Source organism: Eptesicus fuscus, chromosome 4 (assembly GCF_027574615.1).
Source record: "Eptesicus fuscus isolate TK198812 chromosome 4, DD_ASM_mEF_20220401, whole genome shotgun sequence".
Taxonomy (NCBI): domain Eukaryota; kingdom Metazoa; phylum Chordata; class Mammalia; order Chiroptera; family Vespertilionidae; genus Eptesicus; species Eptesicus fuscus.
Window position 1 is genome coordinate 42,447,536 of NC_072476.1, and position 22,584 is coordinate 42,470,119.

At 40.1% G+C, this 22,584-nt stretch overlaps 1 protein-coding gene across 2 annotated transcripts in view; it reads left to right on the forward strand.

Annotated features, from left to right (window-relative positions):
- Positions 1-12,683, forward strand: part of DTWD2 (DTW domain containing 2) — a 79,894-nt gene extending 67,211 nt beyond the window's left edge. The window contains exons 5-6 of one of the 2 annotated variants that reach the window (XM_054714278.1): positions 5,839-5,967; positions 11,984-12,683. In XM_054714278.1, coding sequence (XP_054570253.1) covers positions 5,839-5,967; positions 11,984-12,154 — 300 coding nt within the window. In that variant the 3' untranslated portion in view covers positions 12,155-12,683. The remainder of the gene's footprint in view (positions 1-5,838; positions 5,968-11,983) is intronic. The other variant, XM_054714279.1, reaches the window with a different exon arrangement.
- Positions 12,684-22,584: the final 9,901 nt, after the last annotated feature.

The window sequence follows — 22,584 nt, forward strand, 5'->3', positions numbered from 1 at the left end:
GCTTCCCTCAACATTTAGAAACCTGTAATCCATCCTTGCAAAGCCCTGTATATTTCCTCTGAGTGAAGACCAGCGTTTTATGCCTCTTGTTCCAAACACTGCCTATTTATTATTTATTTGTTAGATTTCATAGTTACACTCGTTTGTTTTTTAAAGGATCACTTGGGTGACACAACGAGAATGATATAAGAAGACAAGCAGAAGCAAGATTATTCAGATAGGCCTTTGCAAACATTCAGGCTAGAAATGATGGTGACTTGAAATTGAGTACTGTCATTGGAGATAAAGTTATTTAAAAATAAATGCTATGCTATATCAACTGTAACTGAAAAATCAATTTAAAAAAATTGATAAAATTCATGATAGTAGTTTCAAAGATTTTGTGTGGTTGCTTGTGTCTCTGGCTTAGAATGTTGGCCTTGTTTAGTAGAAAGAGAACTAATTAATATAGATGAAATTAGGTTCTAGATATTGCCAATAAATTAAATACACACAAACAGCTTTTCATGGGTTGAAGTGATGAGAGTCTTAATAAGATAATAGTAAGTTAAAAACTACAGGAGGAGCTTTCATTAAGCAGCTTGTGAAAACAATATAATAATAAACCACAAATTGTTAAATATTTTATATTATAATAGCGATACTTTTATTATAATTAATGCCTTTCCACAAAGAAGTGTGGCATTAACATGTCACTGGTTTTGATTAACAATTTAATAGAATTTTCATTTAAATCACTTGCAAAGATGAATAAGCTTTGGGAAAATTCACTTTTAATTTGAAATCAGAATATTTTTCCTCCTGAATAGAAAAGAAATCCCTGCCATTTGATAAGAATTCTTCATTTCATATTCTTTTCCCATATTCTTTTTATTCTTCATTGCAGTTATTAGTGCATCATCATTTTTGGGAGTGGTAATTATTCAGCTTTAAATGTGTCATTAAAAACATTCATTTATCAAAAAACACTTATTCATGTTTCCAGTCTAAAAAGTTGACAGAATTTTACTATCTTCTGAGTGGAACATATTATATCATTAATGGCGATTACACAGGACTTTATGTTGTGCTTGAATGGATTCATTTAAAAAATATCAGTTCACTTTTTGGATTTCACTAGCTCTCTTAAATAGTCTAAGAAAGTAGTTAACAGAACAAATATAAGTATTATCTAACATCTCAATATGTTGACTTACACTTAAATGGACAGTTGTCAATAAAATTAAATTCCACAACACCACAAAATATAATGCATGTTATATTTCTCTTTACTACCTTTTCAGCTCTCACACAGAATGGTTATTATATATTTGAGTTTAAAGATGTATTCTTCAATCAGCAGCTATTTATATCCCTGCCATTTTGTTAGGCTGATAAGATAGTAAATTCAGGGTCAAATATTGGCTGATTATTGTTCCTTAAATAATAGACAAATACTATGTTTGCATGTATGCCTATATGCAGTTTTTTTTTTCCACTTTGCTGCACAACAAAGATGGAAAGAATATACATGTAATTCAGTAAGGGTCTCCATTTCATTTAGTTCCTTTTTTGGAAATTTGTCCTGTTCTTTCATTTGGGACCCATTTTTGGTCTCTTCATTCTGGCTGCTTCCCTGTGTTTGTTTCTATGTATTAGGTGAGATGCTATGTCTCCTGGACTTGGTAGAGTAGCCTCCTGTAGTAGGTGTCCTGTAGGATCACAGTCTACCCAGTCACTTGAGCTGGGTGCTCTAGGTGTGCCGCCCTTGTAGTTGAACCTTGATTGCTGTTGGCAGGTCACTGGGAGGGATTGACCCACACGCTGATTCTGCTGCAGGGACCAGCTGTGACTATAGTGCAGGTCAGTGGTCTGATTTTTATAGGTGAGGAGGAACTGAGAAACTGAATGACTTGACTGAGATTGATTAATTATTGTCAGGTTTGATATAATAATCCTGGTCTTTCAATAAATCCTCTTTCTATATTCCAAGATGTTATCATATGTTAATTTTTTTTCTTTGAATAATTTTGCCTTGAATTTTCTTGTACATTTACTTAAGAAGATAAAACAATCTTTGACAAATTATTTGTTATGATGCCTTTGACTTCTCAAAAATATAGATCCACATTGTTTCTTTTTGCACTTGCTTATTTACTCATTGAATCAAATATGTGATGTAGGTGAAATAGCACAATAAAGAGGAGCTTGGAGAATGTCATATTAGCATATTCTAATAACATCCTATATAATAAAGAGTTAATATGCTTATTAGACCGAACAGCAGAACAACCGTCCGGACGACCTTCCGATGACCTTCCGGATGAAGCCAGGGCTGCGAGGGCCAGCTGAGGCAGTCAGGGCTGTGAGGGCCAGCCGAGGCAGGCGAGGCTGCGAGGGCTGAGCCCCTTGCACAAATTTCATGCATTGGGCATCTAGTGCATATTAATAATATGACAGATCTAGTGCATATTAATAATATGACAGATCTGAGTTATATACTCTTCTAATATATCCAGTTACTGGATAATTCCCGGAGAGATGATTAGTGTAGGATATTCTGAAGTGTAACACATGATAAATGTCAAATTCTGAGTTTTCATATAACTATGTGGGTCACAGTAAAAATTAAAAAAACTTCCCTGAAATGAGAAATGTCTTTTAAAAATCAAATTCATTCCAATAAACAAAACTTACTGTGAATTTTGCATGTTTCATAAAGATTTTGTTATAATCAGCTGTCTATTATAATTCCTTCAGTGATGACTTGAAATTGAGTATTGAAACAGTAGTTGTCTGTACTCTGTTCTACTATTTGACCTGATGAAATATTAAAGCCATTAGTAATTACAGTTAATCAACATCATGAATTATTCTTACAGTTATTTAATCATAGGTTTTCTTTCATCACTGTATATGTTTTTCAATTTTTTCCTCCATCTCTTTCCTTCCCTGCATCTAATTTTCATTTTGTCTATTGGTAGAAATGTAAAATAATCTAACTATGATCATATCTAAAACATTATTGCTTTAAAACAAATAAGCTTTAAAAGATGTATCCCAAAACCAAATACATTATGTAGTGAATCTTGATGATACCCACTGTGCTTTCCTCCCTCCTTCCTTTCCTTTCTCTCTCCCTCTCCTCCCCTTCCCCTCTTCCTTTCTTCTTTCCCCCTCTTCTCCTCTCTTCCTCTTTCTGAAGAAAGAAAGGAAACAAGTTGTAAAAGAGAATTCTTTGAACAAAAAGCAATTCTAATAGAACTATATTATGGGGGGACTGCATGAGAAACAAAGGAGGAAAAGGATTGAGGGACAAGATGCCATGGATGGGTTTTAATGGTGTAAAGTAATGAGAGACTCATAGGACTTTAGAGATATTAGAAAATAAGAGAGCCCAGCTGGCATGGCTCAGTGGTTTGAGCATCAGCCTATGAACCAGGAGGTCACAGTTTCATTCCCGGTCAGGGCATATGTCCAAGTTGCAGGCTTAATCTGTAGTGTGGGACATGCAGGAGGCAGCTGATCAATTATTCTCTCTCATTAATGTTTCTCTCTCTCTCTCCCTCTCCCTTCCTCTCTGAAATCAATAAAAATATATTTAAAAAAAGAAAATAAGAGAGAACACCTAATTTTAATAAGTTGCTTTGTATTAATACTTAGACACCACTACCTTCAATCCCCATGCTTACGTAGTTTAAGAGTAAAAGCTGAAATTCTCATCTATCCACACATGTTTAAATGTGATTCTGATCAGAGTGTGGGCTAGGAATATGGCTTTGTGAGTGTAAAATTATTTGTTCATTTAATTAAAATAGGAATCTAAAGGCCAAATGTGTTGACATTCAAATTTTTATTGCCTTTTTATATCTAATTCTGTCTCAGTCATTAGGTCTCAGTTAAAATATTATGTTCATGGATAAAATATGTATAGTATGTCACCTTTTATCTAAAAAGAGAGGATACATACATACATATGTATATGTCTATATTTATACACATTTCACACCCATATGGACATACATCTATCAGTTTATATTAAGAAATAATGGGAGGATAAATCATGAAATAAATTCTCCAAAGTGATTACACCATTTTCAGTGCCACTACAGTGTTAGAGAGTTTCATTTGCTCCATATCCTCCCCTGGTGCTGTTAGTCTTTTTTATTTTAACTGTTCTGGTAAGTATGAAATGTTATATCATTGTGATCTTAATTTACATTAAATCATGCTGAGCCCTTTTACACATACCTATTTGCCATGCTTATTTCTTCTTTGTGAAGTATCTATGCACTTTTTGCCCATTGAGAGGGGGTTATTAGTCTACTTATTTTTGATTTGTAGGAATTTGTATATATGTATTCTGGTATCCTCTTATACTATTTGAAAATAACTAACATAAGGATATATATATATGTGTGTATATATATATATATATATATACACATACACACAAACACACACACACACACACACACACACACACACACACACACACACACACTAGAGGCCCGGTGCATGAAATTCATGCACGGGGGGGGGGGGAGGGGTGTCCCTCAGCCCAGCCTGCACTATCTCCAATCTGTGATTCCTCGAGGGACGTCCAACTGCCTGTTTAGGCCCGATCCCCTAAACGGGCAGTTGGACATCCCTCTCACAATCCAGGACTGCTGGCTCCCAACTGCTTGCCTGCCTGCCTTCCTGATTGCCCCTAACCACTTCTGCCTGCCAGACTGATCACCCCCTAACCACTCCCATGCCAGCCTGATTGATGTCTAACTGCTCCCCTGCCAGCCTGTTTGCCCCCAACTTCCCTCCTCTGCCGGCCTGGTCACCCCTAACTGCCCTCCCCTGCAGGGTTGATCGCCCCCAACTGCCCTCCCTTGCAGGCCTGGTCCCTCTCAACTGCCCTCCCTTGCAGGCCTGGTGCCTCCCAACTGCCCTCCCCTGCTGGCCATCTTGGGGTGGCCATCTTGTGTCCACATGGGGGCAGGATCTTTGACCACCTGGGGGCAGCCATCTTGTGTGTTGGAGTGATGGTCAATCTGCATATTACTCTTTTATTAGACAGGATAGAGGCCTGGTGCATGGGTGGGGGCCAGCTGGTTTGCCCTTAAGGGTGTCCCAGATCAGGGTGGGGGTTCCCTTGGGGCATGGAGCAGCCTGGGCGAGGGGCCTGTGGTGGTTTGCAGGCCAGCCATGCCCCCTGGTGACCCAAACGGAGGCCCTGGTATCTGGAATTTATTTATCTTCTACAATTGAAACTTTGTAGCCTGGAGCAGAGCCAGGCCTCCTGCTCGCTCCATGGCGGCAGCCATTTCCATTGGAATTTATGTATCTTCTATAATTGAAACTTTGTAGCCTGGAGTGGAGGCCTAGGCCAGCCAGGGCTGCAGAAGCTTGTCTTCCTCCATCACCGGGGGCAACCCTAGCCTCCTGCTCTTTCCAGCTCCGTGGCTGCCGCCATTTCTGTTGGAATTTATTTACCTTCTATAATTGAAACTTTGTACCCTTGAGTAGAGGCCTGGGCCTGCCAGGGTGTGTGAAAAGCTTGGCTTCCTCCATTGCCAGGGAAACCCAAGCCTCCCTCCTGCTCTCTGTGGCTGCAGTCATCTTGGTTGGGGTTAATTTGCATACTCGCTCTGATTGGCTGGTGGGTGTGGCTTGGTGTGGCTTGTGGGTGTAGCGGAGTGATGGTTAATTTGCATGTTACTCTTTTATTAAATAGGATATATAATACTGATACATTTAATTTTTCTAAACTGGCAATTTCAGAAGGAAATTAATTAGTATTTAAAACACAGACTTTATAGTTTTAAATTTAAAACAAATTACATTCTATTCTGTTTTTGGTTTCAGGTGCAGTTAAAAACTAGCATTTCTAGTCAGTACGTAATTCGGGCACAACCAACTAATAGGTGCCTGTCTACACTGGAGTGTGCAGCTGTTGCTCTTTCCATCTTAGAGAAAAATAATTACATACAAGAGGTAGGTATGTCTTTGAAAGATTATATAGTTTTTGAAAATAGGAGTTTGATTAGATTTTTTCTAGAAAAGTTAGAAATACATAGCTTGTTAAATTTGTAGCTCAAGTGACAAGTAGAATGTATCTGTGATAGAAGTTTGTGGCCCTGGCCAGTGTGGCTTAGTTGGTTGGATCAGTCACCATTAGACCAAGGACCCATTAAAAGTTCAAATCTTGAAGGGAAAATATAATATTCTTTGTGTATAGATTTAAAACTTTCTTTTTTTTTGCCCTGACCAGCTGGCTCAGTTGGTCAGAGCATCTTCTCGTATACCAAAAGAGTGTTGATTTGATTCCAGGTCAGGGCACATAGGTTGGTTTGATCCCCAGTCAACTGATGATGTTTCTCTCTCACATTGATGTTTCTGTCTTTCCCTTTGTCTTTCTTCCTCTCTCTCTCTCTCTCTCTCTCTCTCTCTCTCTCTCTCTCTCTCTCTCTCCTTCTCTTTCTCTCTACCTCTTCCCTTTCTCTAAAATCAATAGAAACATATCCTTGGCTGAAGATTATGAAAAACAATAAAACTTACTTTCCTCTCCTTCTTTTGGGTTCTAAAAAGAATCCTTTATGGAGGTATATCTCTTACTCTCACAATTGGAATTTGATCTTCACTGCAATCCCAAACAGAAGCTTTAATGTTGGTAGTGGTGGTGGTTTAATAATAATAGTTGTAAAATAATAGGGCTGGGGTTCAGGATGGGGTTTATATTAGTACTACTACTAATGCTGCCACTGCTGCCCCCTTTCCTGGTTTTATAAGGTAGATTATTCTGGTATTAATTAATGTACCATGAGAGCAGGAAACCTATCTTATGTTCTGAGTATAATATCTTAACAACAAAGTTTAAGATATAGAATGATGACATGATCCTTCAGTTTTTGTTATTGTTATCTATGAATAAAATTGAAAATAAAATCCCAAAGTAATAGTCTCATTCTCTTTGCTTTTGTCAGCAGTAGTAGGAAAAGGATGTTTGACAATCAGACGTGTGATCTGGGAGGTATTAATAAGATGGTTGGTTAAAGTATGAGCAGAAGAAATGCAAAATGAAACATCCCAAGTTGCTTATTACTGAAGATGGCAAAAATGTAGCTTTCTTAGTGGGGGCACCCCAAGTCCAGCCTGTTCAGATCTAGCTATAATAAAAAAATTGGTACATTCTTCTGAGAAACATAAAGGTGTTTTCTCTTTTTCCTTTGCCAACCCTTCCCCCCACTCATAACCTTTAATTAATGGCATCGTTATAGAACCTTAACATGATGGGGGAGAGTAGTAATTTTTCAGCCTGCTTCATTCTATAGAGGTAGGGCTCCTCAAAATAATAGCTTTCTTAGTCTGTTGATTTATCCGTATCCTTTACTCTTGAGTAGTTTTTCAAACACTTGGAAGTCTAGCATGATAGGAGCTTTGAAGCAGGTTTGAATTAAAACTTCATCGTTTATCATCATTTTTTGCCAGTGGGCAATTCATGTAATCTCTTAATGCTTATTTTCTTATCTGTAATATAAGAACATTAGTTACCTCATAGTGTTGTGAGAATTAAATGGGATAAAGTGTAATTGCCTGACATCAGGCACTCAAAATAATTAATCGTTTGCCCTTCCTTGTCCCTCTGATAGGATTGACAAAAAATTTGAACTAAAAGTTAGTGGTTTTCATCAGCTGCAATAGTATTTACCAGGGTTTCATACATTGGAAATCTTGAGCTTGGGAATCTTTTTTATTATAGAACCCCCTCTGCTTGTGAAGTTTGACCTTATGAACTTTTATAACCAGATGTGGCCAAGCTATGTGCTGTAGCCTAAGTGCCTTAGCTACACTCAGCAGCAGCAGTTGGTAATAATGGCCCCTTGAAAACTCACGTTGTACCTATAGACAAAAGGATTTACAAAACACTGATTTCCCCCCAAGTAACCTTTTAGAAACTATCTTGTTTATTTTATAAGTAGATTTTCTTTGTTCCTGATATCTGAGTGCCTCAGATATAATGCATATAATGTATATCTGAAGAAATCTGAAACACTGATTCGAAAGAGTATATGCACCCCTATGTCTATTGCAACATTATTTACAATAGCCAACATTTGAAAGCAGCCCAAGTGTCCATCAGTAGATGAGTGGATAAAAAAGCTGTGACACATTTACACAATGGAATACTATGCAGCTGTAAAAACAAAGGAAATCTTACCTTTCTGACAGCATTGGTGGACCTGGAGAGCATTGTGCTAAGTGAAGTAAGCTAATCAGAGAAAGATAAGTATCATATGATTTCTCTCATATATGGAATCTAATGAACAAAATAAACTAACAAAATAGAAACAGACTCATAAGATAGAGAACAGACTGTTAATTGTTAGAGGGGAGCGAGGTTGCAGGGTTGGGTGAAAAAGGAAAAGGGATTAAGCAAAAAGCCCCCACAAAATAACAACACCTCATAAACACAGACAAAAACATAGTGATTACCAAAAGGCAAGGATAGTAGGGGGAGAGGTAAAAGAAGATAAGGGGGATAAATGGTGATGGAAGGAGATTTGACTTGGGATGGTGAACACACAATAAATTATGTAGATGATGTACTATAGAATTTTATACCTGAAACATATAATTTTATTATTTAATGTCACCCCAATAAATTCAATTAAAAAATAGGCTGAATTAGGCTCCAGTAACTTAAAAACCCAATATTAGAATGGCATAATACAACAACGGTGTATGTCTCTCTCACACTGCCTATCCATTGTGATTGCCAGGGGATCTCTGCTCATTGCAGTCACTTAGGGAACCAGGCTGATGAAGGCACTATCTAGACATGTCATTCTATTTTCTTCAAGGAAGGAATAAAGGGAGGTGGTCAATCATATACTGCCTTTAAAGCTTTTGCCCAGAGGTGGCATGCATTATTTGTGCTCACATTCTGTTAACCAAAGCAACTTATGTCGCCACCTAACTTCAAAGGGGACTAGAAAATGCAGTTTGATCATGTACCAGGGAGGACTGGAACATTTGTGACTAGTTCTAGTGACTGGCACAGAGATGGAGTGGGGATCTAATTCAGGTCTCTCTATCTCCAAAATTCATTCTCTTAATCACCTCAGAAAATTAATAGACGCTTATGTTCAGGAGGTAAAAGTTAGTCTCTTAACCAGAGGAATATAGTATTCTCCTGTCTATGCAGAATTTAATAAATTCCATAAAATTGCAATAGAACCTTCAGTTGTCTCAGTCTGTACATAGTCCTTGATATGTTTCCTAAGTACAGTGATGCAAAATCCAATCAGTCCACTGTATTGACTCTGTAAAGTAATATATATATATTCATCTCCAAATTTCCTGTCTTGTTTGAAGAAATGAAGATGTTAAAAGAAATTATAAGAACACTAGGGGCCCAGTGCATGAATTTGTGCACCTTGAAAGGCACAGGGGTGGGTCTTGGCCCATCCTCCGTGCCCCTGCCTGGCCCCTCCTGCTGCAGCCTCTGGTCCCCTCTCTACCAGCAGCCCTGCTTCCACCACTGCCTTTCCCACGCGCTTCCACCACTGCTGCTCCCACGCGCTGACGGCACCAGCCCCGCTGCTCTCACCCACTGACAGCACAGAGCGATTGGGGTCGGCGCCAGCAGCAGATACGAGTAGTGGCTGCTTCCCTGATCACCCCTCAGGAGCAGGGGGAGGTGGAGAAGCCCTCATGGGCAATCAGGGTCGGCAGCCACCACTCACACCTGCTGACATCGCCGAGCAATTGGGACTGGCACCGGGTGCCAGCAGCGGGTGTAAGTCGCGGCTCCAACGCCGGCTGTGGGTACAAGCAGGGCCTGTGCCAGCAGTGGGTGCAAGCGGCAGCTCCGACGCAGACAGTGGGTGCTAGCGGGGCTAATACTGACAGCGGGTGCAAGAGGTGGCTGCTGGCCCCGATCGCCCCTCAGGAGCAAGGGGAGGTGGAGAAGCCCTGAGGGGCGATCGGGGCCAGCAGCCGCCATTCACACCCGCTCATGGCGCCAAGTGATTGGGGCTGGCGCCAGGCACCGGCAGCGGGTGCGAGTGCAGGGCGAAACCATGGCGCACCCATGGCGCACGGGAGCAAAGAATTTTCAGAGGCTTGCCCCAATGAGTTACTGGCACTCCACCTTGGTCTGGTGCCCCTGCTCAGCTGCTCCACCATCCCGCCGTGGCCGACGCCCACCATGTTCCCTGCTCTACTGCCTGCTGCCAACACCCGCCATGGTTCGCGTGCTCCCCCTGGTGGTCAGTGTATGTTATACCAACCGCTTGGTCAGTTGTTCTGCCATTCGGTCTATTTGCATATTAGGATTTTATACATATACAAATCTAAGGGACTATTTACAAGTGTCATGCAGAGCTTTTCCAGGATGTTTGTCTTATGGAGCACTTACTGCAGTGGTTGAACAATATAGCAATTTCTTTTCTCCTCTAAATAAATGCTGAGGTGAGCAGTCCAGGGCTGGCAATGCATCAGAGACCCAGGTTTTTTTTTTCTGCTTTTCTGTTCATTATCATATATATATATTTGGTTCAATCTTCATGTTTTTTGCCCTGTAGTCACAAGGTGGTTATTCCATCTCTAACAATCATATTCCAGTCCAGAAGAAAGAGCAAAAGCCTCTGTCTGCTAGGTCTGTTCCGTTTTAAAGAGAATCCCTGGGAGCCCCACCCAGAGACTTCCACTTACATCTTATTGGATAGACTGTGTCATTACCCAGTGTCATATCACTAGCTGTACACATTGCCACCTTCAATACAATTTTTAATTTTTTTAACCAGTTAACTGCCACGCGTCCACGATATTTTGAATTTAATAAAAAAATCAATTTTCAATGAATATTATAAAAATAAATATATTACTCACAATTCGGGTATTCTTGAATATTTTCAGTTGAAAATTTTCACGAAAAATGATTTTTTAAAGCATCTATAGATGCTTATGGTGTACAGAGGATTAATAAGGAAGAAAAGAATGGATATGAAGAAGCAACTACTAGTGACTGCTAAAATTTATAAGAGTTCCTTGTACATTAAAGCTATTAAGAAGCCCTTTCTACCACTTGTGTTGTATATGTGAGGGAATAATTTTTCACACAGACATTTTAAAATTTTTATAGTTAAATCTGTGAGTTTTTTTTGTTCCTTTTTTTTTTAACTGCTCAAATCAAGTGTTGCTATTATTATTTAAAAGAATAAGATCAGGGATCTCAGGCTTAAGGAAAGAATCTGACTCAAAATATGTTTAAAACACTGAAATCTCTGGATGGTATAAAGCACTGGTATAGTGTTTTTACTTAAAATTTTTAAAAATTTGCATAACTTTAGGAAAAGTATATGCTCCAGTTGTTTACAACCTCCACCACTCTCTGTTATCCAATGGATCCACCCAATTCACATGCATATGTTAAATGGCTGGCCTTGTAGGTATTTAAATTTGGACTGGTATGTATACAGTTAGGATTATTTCGAATGCACCAAAACCTGGTGTCTGACTGGCATGTGGTCCATGTATTAGTGTGCTTTAGTCAACCACTTATCCATCACTGCCATCAGCTAATTGTTATTAGGTAGCAGGAAGCTTGTGTCTTTCTGTTATTGAAAATGAATCAACTCATCTTTATTATCTAAAGGTCTCTTGTTGTCTGTTTGTTACAGATTAAATTATAATGGCAACACTTTTGTGGTGTTTGAATATCTTAATGTATAAAACTAAATTCAAACTTTATCACCTATATGGAAAATCAATTTGTGTCTTTTTACTGGAGTTACTTAGTGGTATGTAAGGTATGAATTTAAATAAATTACTTGTTTAGAAATCCCATATATTTATTAGAATACTTGTTGCTCTTCATAGTTAAAAGCTAATAATAATAATAATGATAATTAAGATAATAATGCTTGTTTCTGAAGGAAAAATCTAGATAGAATATCATAACTTGTCACAGACACATTTTTAGTATTTTTTTTTTTTATCTTAACAGACTTTGCTTCGCCCTCTTCGAGCTTTATGTTCCTTCCAGCTTCAGCATGGTGCTCAAATTCGCCTCAGCAAGGAACACCTTCTGAAAAATGGATTATATCCTAAGCCGATGCCAAAGAACAAACGCAAACTCAGGAAGATGGAACTGTTAATGAACAGTGTTAAAATTTAGCACAAATGTTCTTATGGTGCTATTTATGGTGTCTTCAGTTGACAGTACCATCTTAAGTTTTTTTTTTTAAATTTCTTTATTGATTAAGGTATTACATATGTGTCCTTATTCCCCTATTACCCCCACCTCCCATTCATGCCCCCACCCCCCTGTTGTCTGTGCCATCTTAAGTTTTCATACAACTTAAGTCTGTGGGGTTTTTTGGTTGTTTAAAGAATGAGGGTTGCATACTAAAGTTGTCCAGAAGAAGGACATAAATCATATAGCCATGAAAGCAAATAAAGAAGCAAAATTAAACTGACTCAGTAAAAAGCAAGATTCCATGCTGTATTTGCTTTTAAAAATGTGCCTCTAATACATTTTTTCAAGTCCATAATTGAAATGGGATTAGTTGTTAAGCTGGGTTAGAAGTACTTTTTTAAAATGGAAGGAAATCCTTGTACCTGATTGGGATAGTCATGTTTCCATTACTGTTTTATAGATAATTAGGTATAGACCTGTAATAGATGACACCTCCATCAATTTGCAATAGTATACATGGACTTTATAGTTTAAAATAAGTAACAAAAATAATGATAATCAAGTAGTTTAGATTGAACTTATTTATTTCATATAATAGTATAAAGAATAAGGAAACTAAGTATTTTTAGGGATTAAATTTGAACTCAGTTAATGTGATTAAATGTTCTATTAATGCCCATAAATTTTTTTATTATGGTATAATTGACATAATACTAGTTTTAGGAGTATAACATAATGATTTGATATTTGTATATTGTAAAATGGTCACTACAATACATCTTGTTAATGTTCATCACCATACAAGTTTTTTCTTGTGATAAGAACTAAGGTTTACTTACTTTTTTTAAAAAAATATATTTTAATTGATTTAAGAGAGGAAGGGAGAGGGAGAGAAAGTTAGAAACATCAGTGATGAGAGGGAATCAATGATCAGCTGCCTCCTGTATGCCCCACACTGGGATCAAGCCAGCAATCTGGGCATGTGCCCTGACTGGGAATTGAACCATGACCACCTGGTTCACAGGTCGATGCTCAACTATTGAGCCATGCTGGCTGGGCCTAAGGTTTACTTTCTTCGCAGTTTTGAAATATTCAGTACAGTATTATTAACTACTAGAGGCCCAGTGCACGAAATTCATGCACGGGTAGGGTCCCTAGCAGCTGCGGGCTGCCAGCCTGGGCCTTCCTTTGTTCTGTGTCAACCCCTGGTGATTAGTGCACATCACAGCAAGTGATCGAATTCCCGAGGGGACACATTGCATATTAGGCTTTTATATATATAGACTAGAGGCCTGGTGCATGAAATTCGTGCACTCGGAGGGGGGTGTCCCTCAGCCTGGACTGCACCCTCTCGCAGTCCAGGAGCCATCAGTCAGACATCCTTAGTGCTCCCATGGAGGCGGGAGAGGCTTCCACCACTGCTGCTGTGCTAGCCAGCCATGAGCCTGGCTTCTGGCTGAGCGGTGCTCCCCCTGTGGGAGCACACTGACCACCAGGGGACAGCTCCTACATTGAGCATCTGCCCCCTGGTGGTCAATGCATGTCATAGTGACCAGTTGTTCTGCTGTTTGGTCGATTTGCATATTAGCCTTTTATTATATAGGATAATGTCTTATTATGGGCAAGGCCTCTAATTCAATTTTTTTTAGGTAGTTAAAGGGAGGGGCAGAATTTTCACTTGAGCCTGAAGCTAAAATTGCCCTTAGCTCAAAACTCTGCATACCACTGAGACACATCTTGGTGAGGCTCATTCTGAACCCCCACACTGTTCTATTATGTGGATAAGTATTGGGAACCACCTTATCTCTTTAGTGAAAGGAACCTTTTGTTATGTTACAATGACTAACTATCTCATGAGTTGTGTTTTGGCTTCAAGCCTGTATCCAGTATTCATGCAGCAACTTCAGCTCTTCTGTTAATATTTACCTGGCATATCTTTTATTTTATTTTCTCTAAATCTTTCTAGATTTTTATGTATTAGATAGGAATAGCCCATGGACACAGACAATAGTCTGGCGAAGGCCTGGAAGGTGCGGATGCAGGGTGGAGGAGATCAATGGGAAAGAAAAAAAAAAAAAACTAAAAGAAAGGGACATCTGTAATACTTTCAACAATAAAGATACATTTTAAATAAAGGAAAATATTTTAGTTGAAAAGAGTTTTAGGTGAAATAATATAAGTAATTGCTCTACACTGTACTTTATATTCTCAGCTCATCTCAAAGAGATATTAATTGACCCTGTGTTCACTTAATATTAATTGACCTTATGTTCACTGACTGCAGGACTGACTTCTGCCACATCGACCCAGCACTGATTGCCACAGGGGCTGTGATCAGACCCTGCTTTTCTCTCCCGGCCTCTGTCCGGGCCTGATTGCAGCCCCGGCAGTCAATGCTGGGTCACTGAGGCGCCTGCAGTGCGGCAGAGGGGGCTGCGATCAGGCCTGAACAGAGGCCCGTAGAGAAAAGCAGGGTCTGATCAGTGCTAGGTCAGCGTGGCGGAAGTTAGTCCTGGCGACCTCAGCAAACCAGCACTGACTGTCGAGGGTGCTGCAATCAGGCCCGGAGAGAAAAGCAGGGTCTGATCACAGTCCCCATGGCAGTCAGTGCTGGGTCAGTGTGGCAGAAGTCAGTCCTGCAGCCATGGTGACCCACCACTGACTGCAGGATTGACTTCTGGTGTTCAGTCGAGCCTTTGGTCATTTTGGACATTATGGACCCTGGCTCTTTATATATATAGAAAATCATCAAACTGGACATTATATCCCCATGACTTATTTATGTTCTAACTGGACGTTTTTACCTTTTGATCCTCTTCACCCATTTTGCCCCTAACCCCCTCACCCCCCCAAAAAAAACCCACAAAACTTCATCTGTGGCAACTACCATTCTCTGTATCTATTAACTTGGTTTTATGATTCCAAATATGAATGATGTCATGTGGAATTTGTCTTTATCTGACTTAACATAATGCCCTCAAGGCTTATCCATGTCACAAATGGCAAGATTTTATTCTTTTCATGGCTGATTAATATTCCATTTGGATATATATAGTATTTTCTTTATCTATCTACTAGGGGCCCGGTGCACGATATTCGTGCACTGGGGTTGGGGGGTCCCTCAGCCCAACCTGCCCCCTCTCACATACTGGGTGCCCTCAGGGGATGTCCTACTGATGGCTTAGGCCCGCTCCCCACTCTCCTTTGTGGGAGGCAACCGGGCTGATCAGGGGAAGGCACCAGCCCCATCACCCCACTGCTGCAGCCACTACCAGTCACCACAGCCACGAAGGTGTTTTCATCAACACGGACTCCAGTCCCTTCACCAAGAAACAATGACAACTTTCTTTAGGGAGGGAGAGACAGAGAGAAACATCAATGTGAGAGGGACACTTTGATTGGTTGCCTCCTGTATGAGCCCTGACCATGGGCGCCAGGCTGGGGGGGCATGCAGGGACCCCTGGGCCGCACACAGTGGTGGCCCCCAAGGGTCTCCACACACCCCAGAGGCCAGCAGCCAGCCCCCCATCATGTGCGCCAGGCTGGGGGCGTGGAACCAAACTGCCTCTTGGTGCTGGAGCATTCCCAAGTGGCTGGGGGCACTATGGTGACAGGGGATGTTTCCACCTCGCCCCGCCCCGCGCCCCTTGGCTCCTGCACCTATAGGCTCAAAGTGGCCAGGGGGCGTTCTGGGAACCCTGCCACTCAGGACCTAAGCAAGGGGCCTACAGGCTCGGACTGGCCTGGGTCCTGAGGATGTTTGCAGGACCCAGCCCCTTGGCGCCTGCATCCTTAGGCTCCAAGTGGCCAGGGGGCATTCTGGGACCCTGCCCCTCAGGACCTAAGTGCAGGCCTACAGGCTCTGATCGGCCTGGGTCCCGAGGATGTTTATGGGACCCAGGCTGCTCAGGACATAAGCGCAGGCCTACACGATCTGAGAGGCTTGGGTCTGAAGGATGTTTCCCAGACCCCAGACTGCTGCATGTGTTTGGGGGCGGGAACATTCCTGTGTCGCCATAGCGACACGGGAATGTTCCCGCCCAGCCAAGGCTCCCAGTGGCCAGGGGGCTTCTGGGGCCCCTGCCACTCAGGACCTAAGCGCGGGCCTACAGGCTCTGAGTGACTTAGGTCCCAGACCCCAGACTGCTGCAAGTGTTTGGGGGCGGGAACATTCCCGCGTCGCTATGGCGACGCGGGAATGTTCCCGCCCACCAAGGCTCCCAGTGGCCAGGGGGCGTTCTGGGGTCCCCGCGGCTCAGGACCCAAGCGATCCCGCCTGGGTCCGGAGGATGTTTATGGGACCCAGGCCGCTCAGGACCTAAGCGCAGGCCTACAGGCTCTGAGCAGCCTGGGTCCAGAGGACGTTTACAGGACTCAGGCTGCTCAGCACCCGCATATGCAAATTAACCGCCATCTTGTTCGCTCTGATTGGCTGTGGGCATAGCGAAGGTGCGGTCAGTTTGCATGTTTGGGTATTATTAGGTTAGATTGATGGACACTTGTTTCCATATGTTGGCTATTGTAAATAATGCTCCGATAAACATGGGGGTGCATATATCTTTTTGAGTTATTGTTTTCATTTTCTTCAGATGAATACCCAGAAGTGGAATTATTGGATCCTATGGTAGTTCTACTTATAATTCTTTGAGGAACCTCTGCACTGTTTTCCACAGTGGCTGCACCAATTTTATTCTCACCAAGAGTGCACAAGTATTCCCTTTTCCTCACCAACACTTATTTCTTATCTTTTAAATAATAGCCATTCTGACAGGTGTGAGGTGTATCTTATGATGTTTTGTTTTGTTTTTAAAGTGGAACATTCTTTTTTTAAAAAATGTTTTTATTGATTTTAGAGAGGAAGGGAGAGGGAGAGAGATAGAAACATCAATGATAGGAGAGAACCATTGATTGGCTGCCTCCTGCACGCCCCCTACTGGGGATCAAGCCCACAACCCAGGGCATATGCCCTTGACCAGGCGGGACCCTTCAGTCTGCTGTCCACTGAGCCAAACCAGCTCGGGCTTATGGTAGTTTTGATTTGAATTTCTCTGATGGTTGGAGATGTTGAGGACCTTCTCATGTACCTGTTGTCCATCTGTATGTCTCCTTTGGGAAAATGTCTAATCAGATGCTCTACCCATTTGTAAATCAAATTGTTTATTTTTGCTATGGCGTTATATTAATTCTCTATATATTTTAGATATTAGCTTCTAATAATATATATGCTTTGCAGATGTTTTCCCCATTCAGTAGGTTGCCTTTCGTTTTGTCGATGGTTTTCTTTGCTGTGCAGAAACTTCTTAGTTTGATGTAGTCCTACTTGTTTATTTTGCTTTTGTTGTCAGATTAAAAAAATTATTGTAAAGACTGATGTTTTCTTCTAGGATTTTTATGGTCTCAGGTCTTACATTCAAGTCTTTAATCCATTTTGAGTTAATTTTTGTATATGGTGTAAGATAGTGGTCCAGTTTTATTCTTTTCTGTGTGGCTCTTCAGTTTTCCCAGCATCATTTGTTGAAGAGCCTGCCCTTTTACACGTTGCTTATTCTTGCCTCCTTTGTTGGCCCAGGGAGGACTGGTAGAAACTCTTTTTGTAACTGATAATTTGTGCCCTTTGATCTATATCACCCTATTTCCCCCTACTCCTATCCCTGGCAACCACCACGCTATTTTGTTTCTTTGACATTGGCATTTTTTGTTTTGTTTGTTTTTTTTGTTTTTTTTTAGATTCCACATATAAGTTATCTTTCTTTTTTCTGGCTCACTTAGCATAAATGCCCTTTGGATTCATTTATGTTGTTGCAAATGGCAGGATTTACTAGTACTTCTTATTTATGGCTGAATAATATTCCATTGTATACATTTTCCACATTTTCTTTATTCCATCAATTGAAGGACATGTAGGTTGTTTCCATATCTTGGCTATTGTTAATAATACTGCAATTAACATGCAGGTGCAGATATCTCTTCCAGATTCGGATTTCTTTCTCTTTTTTTTTTTTTTCAAATATATGCACAGGAGTGGGGTTGCTGGCTCATATGGTATTTCAATTTTGAATTTTTTTTCGAGGAACTGCTATGCTGTTTTTCTTAATGGCTGTCCCATTTTACAATTCCACCTACAGTGTATAAGGGTTCCCTTTTCTGAACATCCTTGACAATACTTAATCTCTTGTCTTCTTGATAGCCATTCTGATAGGTGTGAGGTAATATCTTGTGGTTTTGATCTGCATTTCCCTGATGATTAGTGATGATGGGTGAAGCAAGACCCAACTGCTTGCATTTTATAAGAAGTACCAGGCATTTTTTTTTTAAAAGCTAATCCAAGGATATGTTTTACTGATTTTAGAGAGAGGATGAGGAGAGAGAGAAACATAGATATATAATAAAAACATCAATCCGTTTCCTCCCATATGTGACCCCACCGGGGATTGAACTCATACTCTAGGTATGTGTCCTGGCCAGGAATTGAACTGAACCTTTTGGTGCATGGGATGATGCTCTAACCAACTGAGCCACACCAGCCAGGGCAGCACCAGGTATTTTAAATACTATAAAGATAAGGTTAAAAGGAAGAGGATGGAAAAAGAAATACTATGTAGACCTTGACTTTCTTCATTTTCTAATCCTTTTTATTTATTATTCATTAAATAAATATAAGTTTATCACCTAGTAGGGGTCAGGTATTGTCTTTAGTAAGTAAAAAAAAAAAAATCTAGCTACTTGGATTTTCCAACATTTTGGATTCTAGATAGGAAAATTTGATAGTGTTAGGATATTTTCAAATAAATACTTGTTCCTAAAAACATCATGTTCTTAAAGGAAAAAAAGCCAATTGTACAACCTGACTGTTCAGTTAATTCTCTTTTTGTAGTTTAAATGTCTGCCAGAAAAAAAATAGGATACTTTTAATCACAGAGTTGGCATCAGTAGGCTTTAGTAAATCCTTTAATCCTGTCTGGATCTTTATAAGGAAGCATACAACAGTGATATTTTAAATATACTTGTTTGATTAAAATATTTGTCTCAATTCTTGTGATCTAGTCACTAATTCCTTAATTTACCACTTTAGAAATCATGTCACATCCACTTCTTTTTTGAATGAAGAATGGAATATGATTTTTCCTCTTGAGCCCAGGATGTTGCTCTCAACATGTGGTGAATCCCTGTCAGAAGTGAATAAAAGCTTCATTAGATGATTCTTATAAAGAAAATTAATTTTCCTTTCTTAACCTACTTCACTTTATCATCATCTGAATATAACTCAGAAAAAGGATTGTAATATATGTTGACAGTGCCTTCCTGCCGAGAGGTTGCTCTAGTTAACTTGCTGATTTTTATAGGAAAATGCCTTGCCTAGTCCACAATTCAGGTAAGACAGTGGCCAGGGATTGGACTGAGTAGTGATTTCAGTGAGGAAATAATGTTGGGACCAAAGTATTCTATGTAAAATGTATGATATTCTTAATGCTCATATTTAATATTTAATAAATCCTGTCCTGAAGGATAGTCTTTGAAATGCAAGTTCAGCTGCATGCCTGGCATTTCTGTGTGCCACAATTAGAACTGTCAAAATGATCTCTTTCAAAATAGAGCCAGAAGGAGCTTGAGTGCTTGTTGTCTGGAGTTGTACCAGCATTACTTGAGGTGAATACAGAGTTTCCTCAAAACATGAGGGAAGAAAAAACTGCTTTCTGGTTGTAAGTATAGAACTATATAACATATACCAATGGAAGTGAACATATTTTTCAGGCTAATGGTAAGATCTTTTTCACTAATTATCTAGATATTTGTGAATAAGCAGACATAGCCAAAAATATCTATGAAGAAACACATAGATAAACGTTTCTGAAATTAATTTATAGAATAAAGAGGCCTCAGATATATCCTTTTAATATGGAAAAGAAAATTGAGTGATGTATGAAGAATCCTAAAATAATTGTTTATTAATGAACATCATATATTTGACAACTACTTTTTTTAGATATTCTTTTAAAAAAATGTATTGTTGAATGTATTACAGATGTTCTATTTTTGTTCTCCATTGACCCACTCCACCCTGCATCTTCTCCCCAGGCCTTCATTGCACTATTGTCTGTGTCCATGGGTCATGTATATATACGTATAAGTTCTTTGGTTAATCTCTCCTCCCACCTATCCCCCCCCCACCCCCAAATTTTAGGATTGCATAGAGTAAGTGAAGTAAGAAATGGCTCATAGGTCTCTAATCTCTTCTTTCTGCAAAACATTTTCTCAGATGATCAAAATCTGAAACCTGAGTTTCCTAATTCACAAATCAAATTCTCATTATGCATTATTGCTAGGATCCCACAATCAGCCATGCAAAATCGCAGTATTTTACAAGATATGGTTCTTGCATCAACTTCTTGCTCCTCCTTCAACTTATTTGCCCTTGCATTTGAAAAAATAATCCAGAAAATTTTACTAGAAGCCAGGCTCCTGATTGCCAGATTTAAAAATTCTGATAGGAATTCTGCAACAGATTCTGTGGCAGCAACTCAAACATGTCAGTTATGATCTTCCCACTCCTTTTAAGTAGGAAAATAATGAAAAATCTATACCATAATACCAAGTATTCTGCTCTCAGACTGATTTGCTCAAAAATCAGGAAGATCAAAGAGAAACGTTGGTCTCTGCAATATGTGGAATTTTAAAATGTTGCCTTTTGAAGGAAAGGCTAAATTTATTGGTTAAGGGTTTTATGCCTAAATTTAAGCCTTGCTGTTCACTCCTCAACTACTCCCCTTGACTTTGTATTGTGACTGTCTCCAGCTGAGTGCTGGAGATGGAACAGCTAATGGTTAGTCATTGCATTAGAGTACTGCGGTCAGCTCCATCTGAACAAAACTGAGAGAGTGGAACTCTCAGGACTAGCCAAAGAGGAGCTCCTAAGAGTACTTGAGGTACTTGACTGTTACATTAGCAATTATATCATACAAAGGAAATCCTATGGATGGAGCCTGGAGCAGGCTGACTCATGCTGATTCTCTCTGGGCAGAATGGGTGCTCTGGATCATATATCCTGTGATCTATATTAGGATCACCTTTCTAGGTGTGGGGGTTTTCCTTACTGTATCTTTGGAGCTCCTGATAAAATACACAGACCAAACATACATAACTGAGAAAAAAACAAAAGTGTTCACTGGTTTACAAACTGGAGGGAGCAGGAGAGAAGAGGGGCATAAAGATAGTTCAAAGGAGGAAGAGTTCAAGTCTCCTAAATTGCTGCACCAATTTTGCTCAGTTTCTTTGGCTGATGTATGTCAAATCACAGATATCTTCTAAGTCTGGTTTCTGGAGCGTCCTTCTCCCCATGCACTCCTCTTGGGGTTGCTGCTTATTCAGTAGTTGTGCAATGCCCTAAAGCAAGGGTCAGCAAACTACTGTCGAGGGCCAAATCAGGCCTCCCACTTATTTTTGCAAGACCCTGCAATTAAGAATGATTTTTTACATTTAAAAAATATATATTTTATTGATTTTTTACAGAGAGGAAGGGAGAGGGATAGAGAGTTAGAAACCTCGATGAGAGAGAAACATCGATCAGCTGCCTCCTGCACACCTCCTACTGGGGATGTGCCCGCAATCAAGGTACATGCCCTTGACTGGAATCGAACCTGGGACCTTTCAGTCTGCAGGCCAATGCTCTATCCACTGAGCAAAACCGGTTAGGGCAATTTTTACATTTTTAAGTGGAAGTAATCAAAAGAGGAGTAGTAACATAAAAATTGTATAAAATCAAAATTTCAGTTTCCATAATTACATTTTTATTGGCATATAGCCACATTCATTTATTTACATACTAGAAGCCTGATGCACGAAGATTCGTGCTAGAATGGGCTTTCCTTTCCCTGGCTGCTGGCACCACCTTTCTACTCTGGCCCAGCCCCTTTCTGCTCAGGCCCCAGAGCCGCCTCTTTCTGCTCCAGCCCTGCCTTCCCATGCTGCCCAGAGGCCCTGAGAGACCAGGGGTGGGACTGAGTGCCTACGTCGTCACCATGGCGATGATGCAAGTGTCCCACCCGCCCCCGTCACTCGGTGCCAGTGTATGCAAATTAACCGCCATTTTGTTGGGTTAATTTGCATATCACTCCTGATTGGCTGGTGGCATAGCGGAGGTACAGTCAACTTACATGTTTGTCTATTATTAGGTAAGATTGTCTATTGCTGCTTTCACACTACATAATGGAAACGAGTATTTGCAATAGAGACTGTATGGTTCGTGGAGCCTAAAATATTAACTCTTTGGCCCTTTACAAAATAATTTTGCCAAACCCTACCCTTAAGAAGAACACACTGGTGATCTTTTTTTTTTTTTTTTATAATATATTTTTACTGATTTTAGAAAGGAAGGGGGAGGGAGAGTAGAGAGATAGAAACATCAATGATGA